The 18,983-nt window shown below is 37.0% G+C and overlaps 1 protein-coding gene across 2 annotated transcripts in view; it reads right to left on the minus strand.

Annotated features, from left to right (window-relative positions):
• PCSK5 (proprotein convertase subtilisin/kexin type 5) overlaps positions 1-18,983 on the minus strand; it is a 247,686-nt gene that overhangs the window by 63,092 nt on the left and 165,611 nt on the right. For both annotated transcript variants that reach the window (XM_027811983.2, XM_027811982.2), the window contains exons 13-20: positions 16,217-16,353; positions 10,109-10,252; positions 8,580-8,682; positions 7,801-7,994; positions 6,262-6,346; positions 3,491-3,588; positions 2,791-2,920; positions 1,631-1,746 (exon numbers count right to left, since the gene is read on the minus strand). In XM_027811983.2, the coding sequence (XP_027667784.1) occupies positions 1,631-1,746; positions 2,791-2,920; positions 3,491-3,588; positions 6,262-6,346; positions 7,801-7,994; positions 8,580-8,682; positions 10,109-10,252; positions 16,217-16,353 (1,007 nt within the window). The remainder of the gene's footprint in view (positions 1-1,630; positions 1,747-2,790; positions 2,921-3,490; positions 3,589-6,261; positions 6,347-7,800; positions 7,995-8,579; positions 8,683-10,108; positions 10,253-16,216; positions 16,354-18,983) is intronic.

Genomic DNA, 18,983 nt, shown 5'->3' on the forward strand with positions numbered 1-18,983 from the left:
TGAAGAGACCATTCAGGAGCAGGTAGCAAGTAGGAAATTTGGTCCATCAAAAGGAATTTCAGTCAACAGCATTTTTATTTTTTTTTTTCAGGAAGAGATATTGTGTGGTCCGACAGGGAATGATTGGTATCCATTTGTGAAAAGGAAAAAATATTTGAGAGAGAATAATTAGAAAACAGTGATATTTACAGCAAAGGAATTTGTTCTCAGTTTTTATGAATCAAAAGAATAAAACAGTCAAACCACAGGAAAAGAATAAAACATTCTCAACAGAAATGCAAATCCTATAGAGGGAGTTAGATTAGTAACCAGTGCTTGACTGTCAGGTAGTGAAATGAGACCCTCTGTGTTTTGTAAATTAACAGAACTGTTCTGCCCCACTCCCCGCCTCCCCCCAACTTCTGGACTTCCCTTGGCTACCCTAGACTGCTGAGAACACGTGCTGTGTGGTGGGATCCAGTACAGTGTGTTGCAATTGCCGCAAGGCCCACACACTGATGTGTTGCCCTTTCATGGCAGCAGCACTTGGAAGAATGGGGGAGACAGTACTGAGGTGATGTGTCCCCAGTCCTGGGCAACTACATCTGTACCTGGCTGTTGCATGACGCAACAACACGCAAGTTGCATGTGTGCAAATGAAGACAGATTTAGCCAGACAATATTAAAGACCAAACTGCATCTCAAATGTCTGCATTGCAGAATTCAACTGCAATACCATACTGAAACTGTGGTTACTCAAAATTCTTAGCTTTACACTTCCTCTTCATCTGCCCATCTGTATCTGACCTTCTCTGGACTTGCTCTGGATTACAATGATCCTTCCAATGGCCTGATATGAAAAGGTCTCATGACTGGTTTACCAGTACCTGTAATATAACTTTACGATGGACAGGATACTTTTCAACGTTTGAAGGCTTAAATTGCAACAGGAGCTGTAAAAGTCCACAGAAACAAGACTCAACATGGCTTAACAGTGGCCTTTGTTCTGGTATGATTTTCCCCTTGGACTGCGCTTTTAGGCTGTATCTACCTGTAATTCACATACCAACATTTTCAGGGAAGCACGATGTTACCTAAGTGTCTCTGTAATTGTGACATTTGAAAGGAATGAATATTAGTGAATAATTAGGCCAATCACATGCTATCTCAGTTGCCACAGAGAACTCAGAGGAAGTTCAAATCACCACAGACTGGGTGCTCTATTTCAGAATTCTTCTGTTCTCATTACCATTTCATATAACTCAAGCAATACTATAGGCACTTAAACCCCTTTTTACTTACCAGCATTTTCACAGTTTAAAGTGCTGAAATAGATAAATGTGATTCTATTGATAGTACACTAGGATCTTCATACAAAAATCTTTTGAAAGCAATGGTTTTGAAAAACAGATAAGGAAGGAAAAGTAGGTTGTGGGCAGGGGGAAGCTACTTTAGGAAAATTCAGGTGAAGTGGATGTGACTAATCTTATTAATACACGCAAATGTAGTTTTCTTTTTTTCACAAACCTGAAGAAATTAAGATGTAGACCTCAAACCAAGACTGTGGCAAAAGAAAAGAAACAGACCAACCCAATGCATGTAAAAGAAGCTGGCAGTGGTAAAATGGATCTTTTCAGAGAATTGCACTCACCATCCTTGCAGACTGTTCCCACTACACAGACACCAGTGTCCAGGTTATAGCCACTTGGGCAGCTCGTACAGTTTCTGTCTCCTTGACCACTGCAATCCAAACAGCTGGCATCACATCTGAAAGACAATGGCAGGAGTCAGCCTGGTGGCCTCACCAAATACAAGAGTTCCTAGGAGACCTCTGCTGTAGTGCAAAGGGCTTGTTTGCTGTTTCTAGATGTATCAGCTGCTCTAATAATAATAATAATACTAATACCAAAAATTAATTAGCTAGCCCTGCAACCTAGTTCTGCTTCTTTCATCTAACCACTTTCTATTCACACTTTTTTACTAAATAGCTCCATTATTTTAGTATTTTGGAACTATGAAGAAATAATTAACAAAAGTATTAAGCTGATTGTGCATACATGTGCCAGCAAAGCATGAGCTAAAGGCACAGGATGGAAAAGATGGACCTGCTGCCCAGTCCTTTCATCACTCTTCTGGTTCCATCATATTTTCATTGTGTATTGACTACTTTTTTGTGTGGAAAGCTGTTACACATAGTGATTCCCTCCCTGCCCTGAACTCAAAATGAGTCAATAGTGGATTCCAAAGGGCAACAAATGGTATTTGTTTAACTAAGAATGGAATAGAAAAAATTGTCCTTTCCTTGCACAGAACAGCACAGCTTTGTTCAAGATCTGTCCATCCATTTGTACATTGAGCCAGGTGATCTGTTCTGGACAGCAGGCTGGTACTGTACTTGTGCCATGTTTGTGACTGCAGCTGAAGAACTGAAAAGGTCCTTATGAATATTAATTAACCCACAATAAAAAAAATAGTTTTATTATTTTCGTTTGTTACTAAGAAATGCAGATCCTCTGTCAGATTTTTAAGTTTTACATCTCTATGCATATCAGTTCAGATTCTCGCTACAGGCTTTTTTGAAGTGAAGGACACACATATAGGTACAAGGAAAAAACACTTTTAGAAGACTTGCATGAATATAACTAGGATTAAAATACCCCCCCACTTTTCCTTCGTTTGCTTAGCATGCAATACGTTTTTGCTGTTTTTTGAAGTCACCAGTCTTTCATGTTCTAAGCATGATCTTTTTCAACACAGTAATAGCTAATATACTGCCAAATATCAGACACACATATTAGCTGCTAATCATACCTTTTGCAGCTTTTGTATCCACTTTCAGCAGAGTGATCAAGGTAATAGCCACTACTGCAGGACTGCACACATCTTCCATCTTCCATGAAATAACCCTGTGTGCAGTTTATACAGGCATCTACTCCAGCACCTTAAACCAGAGAGAAAATATACTGTATTAATGGCTAGTTCCTCTTGTTGCCTAACTGACACCATCTCTAACTGCAGCAAAATCTTATCATTTTAGAGACTATGTTTTACCTGCCTTACTTTCTTTCAAACGGTAATATCAAGCAATAAAGGTACATGTTTGGAGTGAACAACATTACATAATTTCAGTATATATTCTTCTGAAAGAAATGACTGTTGGTAGTTCAAAGCTTACACAAAATCTATCAGTCATTATTCCATCCCAGAAAGAAAATGGAGGGCATTACTGGAAATCAGAACGAGCTCTACTAAAAGAAAGTACCACCCCACCCCCCCTCAAAAAAAAAAAAGAAAAAAAAAAAAAGAAAAAATGACTGTATGCCCCCTCTCAGTTAGAAAACTTAGATTTTCATGTCAGCTGAGAAAAGTCTGCTGTATTTAAAATATATTAAAGAACTATCAAAAGAGTTAAGTTTTTACATGCTATACTGTATCTGTGATATAGCAGACTAAAATCATCAGAAAAAACACAGAGGAAAGGAAATGGTGGAGTTAAATGTCAGTTCAGTACCTGCACATGTCGCACAGGAGCGGTGACATGGTTCACATTCTCTACCATTATGATACTTTCCTTCTTCACAGCGGATAGCACATTTAGTGCCATGCAAGCTATGTAAAAAGAAAAAAAGCACAGTGTCTGGGCAGGTAACAGCAACAGAGGACAACAAGCTCATGCACAAAGCAGTTTTGTCTCTTTTAATGAAAGAACAACCCATATATTAGGATTCACCAGCTTCCTTCATTGGTCATATTTTATAAATTTAGAGACAGCAATCACTTCAAGTGGGAATGAAATGCAGTTTTGTCCACAGTGAAATACAGAAACTGTTTACAAACTCATTGTAAACACTACCAAGGAGTAGGGACAGAAAAAAAATGAACAATGCCAAAGAGTACTAAAAATTCTGGCATGTGAAATGCAATTACCCATGAGGAGTTTGGCACAGTGTCAGCATTACTGTAGTAAAAAAAATGCTAATGGACTTGTTAACAAGATCTCGTGCTTCTCATTAAAGATCAGCAACATCTCCCGATACTATGCTACAGCACAGGTTAAGAATAGATTCACAGTGAAGGAAATCACCACCTCTTTCTGAAATAGAAGTTTTCCTTGAAACCTCCTAACTGAGCACCAGTTCTGAGTGGCTTGGGAGATTTGTCAAGATTACAGCCAGAGCGATTCTGCCTGCAGGCCCTTTTGAGCGAAAGCACAAAAGAGTAACAGAGGAAAAAGAAATAGCATAAAGCCTAACATTTCTATGCTTCCCTCTAAGTATCTGTTTATGCTTTCATATTATCAAGTGCCTACATAATTTTTTTTTGTTTGGTTTAGTTGCTTGGTTTTTGTTTTGTTTTGTTTGGGTGTTTTTTATTGTGTGTTTTTTTTTCTGGTTTTGGTTTTTTTTTAAAGCTAGGACTTCTCTGTCATGTGGAATTTAGCTTTCATCCAGTTTAACACTTTCTCTACAAACGCTCTTCAGCTCTGGGGATTACCACACTGAGTGAGTGCTAATCCTGTTTTACAGACTGGATCCAGCGAAAGTGTGTGTGCTCAGCACCACTGGAAATCTTCAAGAGCGTATGTGGTCCCAGTTTAGAAAAAAATTAAATTAACAATGCAACAAACCTAACAATCCCTACTTTCTTATTATTTTTCATCAGTCACATACCTCAAACTGCTTTACAAGGCAGGTAGCATTATCATGTTTTTACAGATGGAAAAAACTAATAATTTGCACAGGTTTATTTAATGGGCCAGTAACAGGATCAGAACAGGAATCCAGGTCTCCCAAGTCCCACCCAGGGCCCAGGAATATGAAATGCATGTCCTGCAGTGCTCCATTTGTCTGGCACACCCACACAGACTGTGTTTTTTTCAAACTATTACCAAAAATTAATCTCAGTATTACCCAAGAAAAAATGAAGTTTGGGTTCTTTTTATTTTTTTAGATTCAAATTTCTCCTTCTCTTCTCACACTGAATGGACTTATCTGTTTCTTCAGTAGTGCTACAAGCTGCTGTTTGTGTTAATGGACAGGGCAATTCAGTTCCTGAGAAATAAAGAAAATCTCAGCATAACTTCTCTATAGCAACTGTGACCTATAAGGTCCCAAATCCATGTAATCTTTGGTCTCTTGACATATTTGCCTTCTAAATATACTTCTAAAATGCCAATTTACTAAATCCATTTTGCAGATACACAGAAGGTCATGTTAAGTCTGTTAAAATTATCCAAAAATCTCAACATGGACTGCAATTTAATAATTTTTTTAAAAGGGAAGCAGATACTTGTATTTCACAGAGAGTGTGAATAGACCAATGCTCTTATCCAATCCCATGCTTTCCTTCCAATGAGATCACACTTCCTTTTTAAAAGGTTGCGTTTAAAAAAATAGCAATATTCGCAGCAAAAATTGTGCAAACACTTGGGAAATCTAGTTGCAACATAAATACGCAGAAAGAATTCCTTTGTAAAATGTAAAGGATTCCAGCTATTGATGTCCTAGAAGCAAACAACATTCAGCCGTTACTAAGAGATGAAAATCCACTTTGATAGAAGGCAAAACCTGAGTGTTAAAAACATTCACAGAACACTTGTATTCTGCAAGAAGAAACCCTACAGACACTGAATACTGAGTTGATATTTTTTGTGGCATAAAGCCAGCATACATTCTGTCATGAATTTTATAAGATTTTTGACCTCTGCTGCTTGGATCAAAAGGTCATTCATTCATAAAGGATCTTGAAATGTGTACTGCTGCTTTGTACATCTTAGCTATCAGTTTAAGAATGATTAAGTCCCACTATGAAGAAAAAATATCCACTGCTGTTTAAAATATGTGCACACTATATTGTAATAGAATTGAGCTTTAGGTGCTTGAGATATGTGAGTGAACAGATACGTGAAGAAATACAATAAAGATAAGAAAATTTTTTCTAACTATCACAGGAATGAATCAGAAAGATTAATATGATTCATCAACTCTACCTCTAAATAATCCTTGACTGCCACAATATAGGTCAAAAAATGTCAAGAAGCCAGCTTTCCGTACGACTGTGGCTTTTATTTTACCTGAAATGAAAGGCCACCTGAAAATCCAGTTAGCCAAACTGGCATATAGCAGCACAAGAAAATACTATACTACACACTAAGCAGGAAATGGAACATGTGAAATGGGGGCCGCTCAAGGTTAAATAGCTGTCTGATGTTCTTCGTTGTGTATCCACAGCCATGTAAGCCTCTTCAGGTATGGTATTTAGCAACATCCATAATTTCCTTACCTTAGGCCATGTTTGCATTCTGTGCAGATTTGGAATTCAACACATGTCTTACAGTTTTCACTACATTTTCGGCAAATAATCTTATCTACAAAGGAAAAGAAGAAAACAGCCCAGAAAATCTTGGTCAGTTAACTTTAACAAAACTGTATGGATATATTATTGCAGGACTTTGCTTTCTAGCTTGACATCAGGAAAGGAAGCAGCAAGCTAGACTGAAACAGCTAAATTCTGCTGATTATTAGCTTTTTCCATCAAACATCAAGTAGTTTGATCTGTTTCTAAACATCTGAATTTATAGTTGTACCCTGAGAAAAGTATTCTTTGAGGTTATTAAAAATCTTCATAAAAATTTTAAATCTGTATTAACTGTTCATAATATGGATTTAAATAATCTTTTCATATAGCAGTGATATGCAGTAATGGTTGCCATGTGTTCCAGAGACTGTCCTGCAATTTACCTCTAACACTTTCTAGGCAAGCAGCCTGTCACGTCTTCCTGATGTAGTGCTTAAAGACACACCCACATGGACAGGTCTAATCTTAACAAAGTCAAGACATAAATTACTTAACACCTGTCTTTTCATCTCAAGAGCTCCCTACTTTAAGAGATGTCTCTCTCTCTCTCTCTCCTCAGACCTGCTGTCTTTTGAGATGCATTGTCATGTACCTTTCTGGAAAGAAAAACCCGATGCTCCCATTTAATCCTAGATTTTAATCTATCCATATTAACTGGGTAGAAAGAAATTCCCTTTACTGTAGTTCTCACAAAGCGAAAAATAGAATTAAAGTAGCACCTGTTTTTACTAATTCTCAAAAATGAACACAGAGCTTCATGATGCAGAAAGCAAAAGGTCAGGTACCTCAATGAACAAAGCTCCTGAGCACATATTTATTTTCTAAGTCTAAAGATGACTGAAGTCACTGCAGTTTGAATACTTATCCCAGCCAAAGCTGGAAATTAAACATGGCCAGTCTACTTGGGAATCACAGAAGGAAACTGAAGGCAGATGTCTCACATGGCAGAGAATTTCTGCTCTTGGGTCATCACATCTCTGCAGGTACTTAGGCCTGTCAGAAACATTTATTGCAACCATGTTTTACACCTGAGCCTATTTTTATTAGAGCTCCAGTTCAGTGGCCATGGTTGATTCCTCAGTTCTCTCTTCTATCTGGTGCCATATCATTTGAATTTGGGGGAATGGGGAATGCCTTGTTTTCAGAATATGGGTGCTCTCTGTCCCTTGCTGGAGTAGGGGTAACCTGCTCTGTCCTGCAGCTGACTTGCTCTTGAACTGCCCTCATTCTGCTACTCTTACTCCCAGCCACAGACAGAAAAGACACCCTGCCACCAAACATGGTTTTTAAAATAAAGGAAGATTTTTGAGGAGATTCTAGATCACACTTGGCAACAACTTAATAAGAGGAATAGGATAAGAGATAGGTGCATCAGCATTAACTTTTCCTGCTTGCAAGCATTTCAGCAACCTCCCCAGATCAAACTCTGTAGCCCACAATAAAGAAACAACAAGAAATACTAACTCTTATCCAGGTAAAACCCATCAGGGCAGTTGGTAATACAGCTATTGGTTACTTCATTCAGGTAGTAGCCAGATTTACAGGTCATGCACTGGTCACTATGGCCTCCAACACAGGTTTCACAATTGGGTGAGCATTTTTTACAGCGTTTCTTGTCTGCATTGTAGTGACCAGGTGGGCAGGTCGAAACACAGATCCTGCAGACAGCAGGGAAAAGAAGGCAGAGTCGTTAATGAAATAACCTGCCACCACATTCCTGGATCATGACTGCAAAGCAGAAGTATTTTTCAGCGTTGCTGCTTTTCTAATGATCATGTGTTTACCAAGATGTAACCCTCCAAAGCATTGCATCAAGCTGCCTCTTTTCTTCCATTTATTTCCCTACAGCAAATGCTATGTCACTGGTAAATGCCTTGTCAGGCAGTCATACAGTATCATTTTTGACCATCTACATTTCTTCCTATCATGTTCAAACTCAATCACAGAAGCTGTAGTAGCTATCACAGTTACATACATATATCTATTTATATCTGTATCTGTCTATATCTATATATCTCCTTTAGAAAAAAATAATAAAGAGATGGGGAAATAATCAGAGAAGGGTATTTGAAGGCTGTACTTTAAATTGATTAGCTAGGTGGTATTTTTTTTTAACTCCCAAGAAAATTTGTCAGATTCAGTGGAAAATGAATTATCCATGACTGCAGCAAAGAGAAGAGGAAAGGAAGTTAAGATATACACTAAGAAATCTATGAAGTAAAGATTTTTTCTCTTGGTCTTACCGTGTGTTGTTCTTAGATTTGTAGTAGTAGTGCAGACAGTCAGTACAATGATCTGGTCCTGGCCCATCACACCCTACTTTACTGCATTCTGCATTGCAGGGACCTGTAATAAAATGAGAATATGGGGGGTGGGAAGGGATAAAACTTCTTGTTTAGTACTTAGCACCCCTTAAAACACAGTATTTAAATGCAGAAGGCAATTATTCTGTTTCCTTGTTTGATTTGAATTCCAAATAGTAATTTGGCTCCATCAAAAATATTTTTTAGTACCTGAAGACCTTGCAAATACTGGTCTCGGTATTTTTTCACTGTGGTTTATGATCTTCAGCAAATGTGGCATCCTCTATGGAATCTATTGAAGAGAAACTATTTCTGGATGCAAACAGATGGTTTCCTGATGAGTAACAGATCATTATGAATCTTATTCAGAAATATGTATAAGCTTCTGTAATTCATAAAAAGGAATTATTGGCAAAATCGCTTACAACAAGCAGGTCACTATAAACGATGAACAACATGATCACTGGCTACTCTGGTTACCAGCTGAGTAACAACTGGTCCAAGTGGCTACCACAACCCAACTGAACCAGCCAGCAGGGCCCAGATGCATTTTATTCTGCGCTGCTACATGCTGCAAAGGCCTCGGCTCCCCTCCAACATGAGATATTGTATGATTCTATGTTTACAGTTTTCAAATAGTTACAGTTTTCAAAATAGTCCTTCCCACTATGGGAGGAGGGAACCATCCATTTCTGCCTTTATGTGGGTGAACAAAGCCAGGCAGTGAAGTTATAACGTTTATGATTGCTGTTTTCTCATGAATGAAATGTGTGGATTTTGCTAGTCACCTTGAAATTTCTCCTAACAAAAGTGAGTTTGTTTCATAGAAAACTCAAGAAGTTAGTGACATTTCCAGTAGAGATGTTAGTGTTTCATCACCTACCAAAACAAGGAGTTCAGCAGCTCTCAATCTATAATAGGGACTGGGGGTCTGACATGCTGTGGCAGGAGACTGCAATAACAGAAATTTCTGCATTGAGCTTTGTCCTGCTGTTTGCTTGCCAGAGCTACGCTTGAGATTCATCAGCTCTAATCATCTACACAATGCTCCTTATGCAGGGTTACATGTAGGAAACTGCCAACCTGACTTGTTTCTTAGTGCCAAAAATCTGTATCTGTTAAGGTCTAATGTTAAGTTTGGAAAACTTCTATAGGGATCAGTGAGAAACAACACAGATGTAGAAGATAATGTTCTTCATATACAAATATGTGTACTCATGTGTGTATACATATTTTTATATACTTATGTGAAAAGCAGTGCATTCTTCATAGTATATTAAGTGTAGCTTTAAAATATATAACACTATGCTTACAAACTTATAAGATGAAATGAAAATATCTAACTTTGAATTATGAAACAAGAAGTTAAGAATCCACTTCACTGAACATTTTACATATGTAGAGTCTCAGGTCACTGCTTCAGACTATTACATGTTTGGTGAATGTGCAGAGTAAATGAATGTACGCACCTGAATAGTCATCTGTTCCATAGTCTTCTGTAGGGTCTTCAATGGGACTAGAGCGTACTCTTTCCACTTTTGGAAAATCATTTCTTGGTGAGTAAGGCTGGATCGATGTTCCATACAGTACTAAGGACCACTCTTTCAATTTGCCTAGAAGTTAAGTATTTAAAATCTAGTTTTAGAACCCATTTCTATTTTATGTGTCCTATAAACACTTACACCTATAAAGATGAATTTGTCAGTTGGTATGAAAAAATTTCTTTTCAAGTGTCTTCAGTTTAATATAGATAGTACAATTGTTGCTTTACTATGAACTGAGAAAGCATACTTTCTTCAATCAGATCTTTACACCGTATTTTCATAGCACTTCAGCCTCTTGTTGGTCTAGTTTGTGTCATGGGCTGAACTCAATATAAAAAATAAACAACAAAACCTTTGGTCATACAGTTATTTGGAAAATCCAAACTCCACAAGGAGTTTTTGCTCTACATTTCACTTTCCCTCAGAACATTAATTATCTACTAATTATTATTTGAGATCTTTTAGCTAACTAGCTGTATTTAGAATTCTGACTTAAGAAAGTGGTTACATTTTGTTTAGTACTTAGAGCAGGGGTCCTTGAACTTTTTAACCGGGGGGCCGGCACACAGATGCAGCGGCAGGCAGCCATCTGCGGCTGCTTGGTTTCCCCCCCCAACCCCCGGTGTGGGAGGGGGGCGGGGGGGTCTGTAAATACCGGGGGCCGGATTGAGGAGCCTGGGGGCCATATCTGGCCCGCGGGCCATAGTTTGAGCACCCCTGACTTAGAGAATACTTCTCATTGGCTTACAGGACACATCACGATGAACATGAAAAAACTTATTTTCAAATCCCCATGGTAGAATATCAGGGTCCCCTCCCAAACCAGCATGATTTATTTATTTGCCCTAGTTAGTTGGCAGATGTATCACTGCATTGTTTGTGTTCATCACTAATATTTTATCTTCTTAGTACTTGAGTGAAGAAAGAAAAAATTGTTTGCCTGCCTGAAGCATTATCAGACTTTTTGGCAATTTATTTTGTGGAAGAATAAAGAGATAAATATGTATCAAGTCACCAGTTCAGGCTGTCACAACACGAAATGTGAACTTTCAGTCCTCACCTTTCTGTCTATACTACCAAGTGAATAAATTTTTGTGAAAGGGCAAAAGGTCTCAGGCCTGAAATAACAAAGTAATGATGCATAAAAAACCACATCCTTGCTTGAAAAGATGTAAAGTAAGTTTGGTCTTACCCTGTCTCTTGATTATATTTATCTGTGTTGGGCTAGCTAGTTCTAAATGTCAAATTCTCATCAGAAGAGAAAGGAAACAGAGGAGAGGAGCTGAGAGTATTTATTTTTTGAATTTGAAAGATCCTGTTTTGGAGGCAGTTCTGTGGTTAAAATAGTCTTCCTTTAGAACTATTATTTAAAGGGAAATGTAATCCAGGTATGTCTCTTCTTAAGAAAATCACTTAGTATACTTCATGTAAAATTAAATTCAGCCAATCTTCCTCTTCTTTCATTTTAACAATACTCAATAATTTGAGCTTTCATGTTGTTCACTTGGGCTTTTTCAACACATGCAAGCAAATTACTTTGACCTTGAAAGCAATTTTCTGTATCTTTCCCAGTGTCATCTGGTTTTCTTCATTGACATGACCAAGACAATACATTATCTCTCTGCTTTTACCTTCATCCTTCTAAGCAGTAAGCAACAATAAGAAAACCTGACAGATGATCACCCAGTTCTTTTAAATGGTTTATAATGGGGTTAAAGATGGGAAACTCTGTTATCTCTCTGTCTCTTGCCAAGCCAATTTAATCTTTCTGGGACAGAAATTTCTACACTTCATATGAAACTTTCTCTGCTCTATACTCGGTTTTTGAGAAGCAGCTTTGGGCAAGAGACTGCATCACATGACTTTTCACAGTTAAAGCAAGGCATTAATTCTAAAGAGACATTCAATCCTGATTAAAAAAATTAACTGATGAAAAGTCTACCACACCTGCTGCCAAACTACTGGCTAATTACCTTGGGTGTAAAACTGCATGCACCTTATTTTCAATTTGTCTTTTGCTACCTCTAGCACACAGCTATGTAGCTCTTTAGTCTTGATGAGATTAAAAGGACCCAAATTACATATTTTCTTCCTGTATAGACACGTGAGGATCAAGTTATATCTCAGTGTTCTTTAGAGTGATTCACGTGGGTCCTAAAAGGCACTTTTTAGGAAAGAAGTCACATAGGGAGCTCATTTTTAACCAGATATGCAGTCATCTCTACATCTTTTTCAAAGCTACAGCTTCTCCACTTGTAGTTTCTGTCCTTGTTTTTTAACCCATTTCAATACCATAGGAACCATAATGTACTGGATGCAATCAAAAAATGTGTGTTTTGCTAAGCTATTCAGATTTTTTCATCCTAGTCATTATTGCTTCAAAGATCATTAAACTTCCCAAGGGCTGATTTCATACTTCCAGAACACTGATAAAAACACTGAATACTCAAAAAAACTATTTGCAAAGACCCACTAAAATTAACCACAGGTAAAGATGATCCTCAGACACAGTGTATTCTGTCTGGGCTGTATGCACATGGAAGGGCTTGTACTAACATTACTGCGCGAGGGATTGGTCCTTTGAATGTATACCCAATGCCAAGGGGCAGTGAGAGGGATAACACAGGGTCTCTCGGGTGTTTAGTTTCCTTTTAAGAATGGTTCACTAAATAAAGAGGGGGGAAATTCATGTGACTTGCCAGCAAATAAATGAAGTCTGCCTCAAGGCAGGTTTAATTTGCACAATGAAAATATTTCAATAACTAAGTATATATACATACACACATACACTTTTATAATGGATAAACAAAGTGTGCATGTTTAAGCCAAAATCTTTCTTTCCCCATTTTTGGCCAATTCCATCATTTAGTTTGGCTAGACTAATCCTTTACCCTGCTTGTATTTAGTATGCAACAAAGGTCCCACATTGTATGTATAGGAGAAAGGGCATATCACATTGTTTCACAGCAAGCACATGTCCACCTCCATAAACTCTACAGAATTAAATGCAGAAATCACATGCACTGCTTTTATGAACTGGACCCTGCATTACTTTACAGGCAACAGATGTGGCATTACCTTGCCAATGCAGCAATATGATGACATGCTGGCTCTTTGTTCTCAATTTGATTACAGGAAAACTGCAGCTTTTAATTATAAGACCTTTCAATAGCTAAATAAATGCACACAACATGGAACAGGCATAATGGTGATATCAGTGTGATAAACTGCAGGCTATGGTGATAAACTTGAGGCACCATGAACTGTGTGTAAGCACCTTTTGTTTACTTCACATTCTGTTCAGTGCGGAGGCTAACCCCAAAATGCCCAGCTGAGTTTGTGCACCTAACACCTGGCAGGCACTTCCAAATCTTTCCAACCAGAAGTACTACTGGACAGCTTCCACCACAGGGCAAGCGCTGCTCTAGAAAGTTGAGGGACATATATTATAAAACAGTATACAATGAACCAGGATCCAAATTCACAATCAGACTGCATCTTTTCAAAGCCAAATATCTGTAAAAACCTAACCAGTCTCAACTACTGTTTCACATTGTGGTTAAAAGAAGGTAAAGAGTAAGCTTTCCAGCGGGACATCTTCAGTGTGTCACCTTCTTCCAGAACCCCTGACTGTGCAGGTCTACTTTCCCCACATCCCCTGGCCTTACTGCCCTTTTCTTCCAGAGCTGGATCTTCAGGCTTTAGTCCTCTAGGAGCAAGAGAAATCAGTCATATGATACTAACTACTGTAGCACTGAGAAGTGTGTATATATAAAGTATTGAAATCAATAAATCAGTAAGATCTATACAACTATGTATGTAAAAGAGGAGCGTGCAGGAACAAGCTTTACAGTGTAAAGCTGGAAATGTAGCTGGTCACTTTTAGACTGTCCTGGTGACATAGAAGGGTTGTTAAGGATGTCTGGAGAATAGCCTGTGTGAACAGTTTGCAAAATGGCTCCATGCTACCTCTTCTCTAGGCTTTAGTACAGGGATTGTGCCAGGGGAGAGAGAAGAGGGTAATAGCTGAAACATATTGCACTATGGCTCTGCTTCTTGGCTGTTGGAAGAACCACGGAGTTCCAGTACAATCGCAGGTGAGGAGCTACCTGAAATTGTCCTTCAAGCCAGAGATACTCTTTGCTGTGTCAGGAATAACAAGTACAAGAAGGAGTTGAAAAATATTGACTGTTTTTTTGGTAATCTCATTAAATTACTTAGTTGTTGTGTAATACCTCCCCTCTATCAAATTCTTAAGCACTTCAGTTTGCATTTTAGTCAATGTTTCTTTGTGCTTTTTCATGTAGTAGAAACAATAAAAGTACTTAGTGAGGCTCATTTGAATAGTTTTAATGACTTCCAATAACCTATTAATTCAGGAACAAACATACTTAAAAATCCCCTGCTGTTAAGTTTACAAAGATATATTTTTATAGCTTCAAGTACTTTAAGTTAACATCTATGTCTCCAAATTCAGAACTGATTTTTAGCAAATCAGTTAGAAAACTTTTACTGCAAGTTTACTTAGCTGCCTGAGATGGAATCTATCTTTTATTTCACTGAATTATAAAATAATTCTATGGCAAATGTCATTTTAATCCTAAATATATTTCATACCAGAATTCTTATAATTATTTGTTATCTATCAGAAAGCAGCAGTCAACTAGATTTGTCACTTTCAATGTAATATTATTGAATTCTGACATGCTGTCCAAATAGAGTGTTAATTTAAATTTAGTGATAAATGATTTCCAATACATCAGTAGTATTCGCCTCTCTAACATGTTTTAATCTAGATTATTTGTTTATCTGATATTTCACCTTTGATTATTTTTATTAAATGGTTTCTACCTATTTTGATGTGAGACTCCAAAGGAAAGACTACACGCAGTGTCCATGCATAAACAGTGGTATTTTTGTCTGTGTATAATATATCTATTTCAAAATGGTTTTTAAGGTTTTAATTTTCAGTAAGACCAAAGGCAAGTATATACTCATTTCTCACAACCAGCAAATAGAAATAAGCATGTACTCCTGTAAATGTCTTTGAAAGCCCTTCTCTCAATCTCCATTTCTTTCAAAGTGCTCATACTGAAATATGTGAATGAAACTGTGCAGTGGGAATTAAAAGCAGAATGTCTGTAGCCTCAAAAATTCTTACTAGGAGCACAGTTTGTAAGTGGGCAAATGCCAGGTCTGCCCATACACACGGGAGCATGATGCAACTTACCAGTGGTAGCAAGCTGTGAATTTCTTTGTCTTGTATGGTGGGACTTTCTAGTTGTGTAAGCACTGACAAATGCCACTTTTTCATATGGTTAGGATAAAAAATACAAAGCAAAGAAAACCAACATGTAAATAAATTTCTGGGCCCTATTTAGCTGATACAGGCCAAGAAAATATGAGCCCTGTATCAGCCATGAAAATCACAGGCAATATCAGCAAAGCAGAGTAACTCTGGGCTCCTCTAACATGTTGAAGACCTGTATGATAAATCTATATCCAACATCCAAGAAAACAGATGCCTGCATATGGAGATAATAAACTTCTTTCAAAGGTGGTACATGCAGTTTCATGCAGTTTTGTAGCTTTGTCCTTGAAAACTGCATCTAGGAAAGATTTGGCTTTCTTTAAAGTGGCTTTCTTTAAAGCACCGACTGTTGGCAGTCTGTCAGATGGTACAGGGGTCTGTCTCTGCTTGAAGAATTCATGTCTGGTATGGTGTAGCTCTGAATTGCCAAAGCCTTTTTTCCTACTGTGAAGCAACACATGTGACTGCAAGAAAGAGGGCGGTTTACCCCTGAGATGAAATTCCCTATGGAAACCAGAAGTAAATTCAGAGTAAAAGAGAACCACATATCTTAAAGCAATGGAAAAATGAAGAGTGTATTGAAAACTGAAATTAAGAATAATGCTCTTCACAGCTCTGCCTTCACACTAAAAGCAGTGAGATGTTCCAACTGTAAATAAAAGATAGAAATCAATCAAGGCAGTATTAGCAACTGCAAGCCCAAATAAAGGTTACAGTCATACCTGGAGTCTTGAAATTTCTCAGCTGAGATGGAGTGTCACAGATTTCCAAGATCCAGTCACCTGCTGCTTTTTCACTCCAGCAATGAGTAGTCATAAACTCCCAGTTTTTGAATCCTTCCATGGAATGATCAAATAGCCTAAATAAAATCATGACATTATTTTAATAATGTTTAATATTAATGTCTTATTTATTAGTTTTTACTTATTAATTTATTTAAAAATTAATACATTTTAAATAATGATTAAAAAAATAATGACATTTTATTTGAGGAGCTAAGCCTCCCAGTCTGCAATGTCTTGAATGACATACTAATTAGCCAGTTCATTCATCTGTGTCTTTACATAATGCCACTCATGATGGTTTTCACACACATATTTCAAGTACACTCAACAGTTCCTTATCGTTTTGATGGAAAAGATTCCTTACTTGTCATCATTTGTCATAACGTTAAAGAGTAAGGAAATAGAATGCATTTTAAGAAAAAATAGCAATTGCTAAACCTGTTTAATAGGATTCATGTGTCTTGGGAAAAGTGCATACAATACAGCATATCCCTTGCTTTAACAGAGTGATGTAAATAGAAACAACTCTTAAGTTGGAAAATTGCTGTAATATTTATTTTTGGCTTTGGATCAGAATACTCAAAAGGGGTTTAAGAACAATAAAAAGTATTAAGTGACTGAGACAATATTAGCAATTCAATATGTGTGACTTCTTGTCAGGACATAAATGCAACTGAAACATTGGTCTTAAACCCCAAACGACCAAGGTATCACTCTCTTCAAACACTTGGAAGAATTGGGTTTAGGTGAAACTGAGACACTAATGGCATCTAATGGTTTAATCTAGCCAACAACATTACGATAATTTAATTACCTAGGTTGCAGGTGAAGAGGTTGGAGCTTAGGCCTGGATTATGGTAATTTCTAATATGGTGGCCCAGTTCAGAGGCTGTAATGTGATGCTGATCCCATGAGGGAAGGGGAAGTAGGACTGACCAGAGATTTTATTATCTAAAACTGTAATTTATTAATGAGATTTTGGGAAGACACAAGAAAATTTTCACTTTTATTCAGTGCTCACAGCGTGTTGCCAGGTACCCCAAAGCCATTGATGGGAGGTGCACTCTGATCAAGACTGTTGCCTCCAATAAAATGGCACAGCTCAGCTTTAAAAAATACATATATATATACACATCCACATGCAAGCATGTATCTATATTTCTATACAGATACATCCATGTAAGTACATATAAATTTTTATATATGTATATATACACATAGATATATATGTATGTATGTTTATCACTATTTTAATTTGGACTTTATTGTGAAAATTCCACTGGTAATAGCTATGCTTGAATTTTTTTCATAAAACAAGATTTCTACAGTAGAAAATCCAATAAATTTAAAACCCTTTTCCATAAAATAGAGAAAAATCTAGTATTAGACTACAAAAATACTATATTTTGCACTCACATGATTCTTTACTATCAATTTCTAAGCTAATTCAAGCTTTAGTCTAAAAAGGTTGTGAAGTTCAGTAAACACTGGGAAAGCAGGATACTTTCATAGCAATGTATGCGTCAACTTCTCGCAAAAATTGCCATACAGGATGTCAATAAAATGCCATGCTTATTGCTGAAAACTTTGGTCAGTCAAAGGCACAGGGTCAGGTACTGCATATCCACACTTACTGCAACAGGACCTGCATGGACCTGCATGCCTGGTGCACTTTATAGTGCTCAGCCTAAAGCTGGTTTTCACGCTCTCATTTATGCAAACTTTTTCCATTTTAAATGAATGTCTGTAATAATACTCTGTTTTATTAGTTTTATATTATTTAAATAAAATTAAAATATAGAAATATATTTTGAATTAGGGTTTATTGTGACTGATTATTGGGTGAGATTTTCTTCTCATGACGTTTTGTGCCTCTATGTGTGTGCGTATATATTCTGCCAGCAGAATTGTCCTGTTTCATGTCACTGCTAAATCAGTTATTTAAATACAGCACATCCCACAAACACATGGCACACATCATTTACTGAAAGAGTAGAAATTATTATGCAGTTATTACCCCATGTCTGTATGTAAGTATGTTCAATTGAAATCATTAGGTAGGTTATTTCTGACAGTTAGTCAATTTATCATGCCATGTTTTGCTGATAACAAATGTATTACTTTCTGAACACTGTCAATCTGTCAAGGCAGCAATAGTTCTCTTTGCCATTGTGGCAACTAAATAATATAGTATTATGTAAGCACTGTACAATTGTAAATTCTGTATTCACTGGGCTTCCATTCACATACATAGAAATGGAAGTTGCTGTTTATTTTTCTGTAGTTAGTTCAATATTTCTCACAGTGTTTTTTGTTTAAGGTTGTTTATTTGGCATGTTTTGGAATTATAAAATGGTTTCATATTTCCCATTTAATATTGCATCAACCTTTTAAGTAATTTTGGTAGGAAGAGACAAAAATCTCTTATGACTTTATCATAGGTATATAAAACCACCTTTACCCAAAATATTCTATGGCTGAAACTGTAAGCTTTCATATCTCCATCCATGGAAATGGGGAAAATTAGCAGCTTTCTCATCTGCATGTGTCAGGGAAGATCACTTAAAACTTCTGTGTGTGGATCTAAAGACAATGTATTTAAAAGGTATGCATACACATATTTTTTATTTTAAATTTCCATTTTACATCTGGTTATCACAGTTAATTATATGAAGCAATGGGGATCTCTAAGCTGTCATGATAA

This window comes from Falco cherrug, chromosome Z, assembly GCF_023634085.1.
Source record: "Falco cherrug isolate bFalChe1 chromosome Z, bFalChe1.pri, whole genome shotgun sequence".
Classification (NCBI taxonomy): Eukaryota; Metazoa; Chordata; class Aves; order Falconiformes; family Falconidae; genus Falco; species Falco cherrug.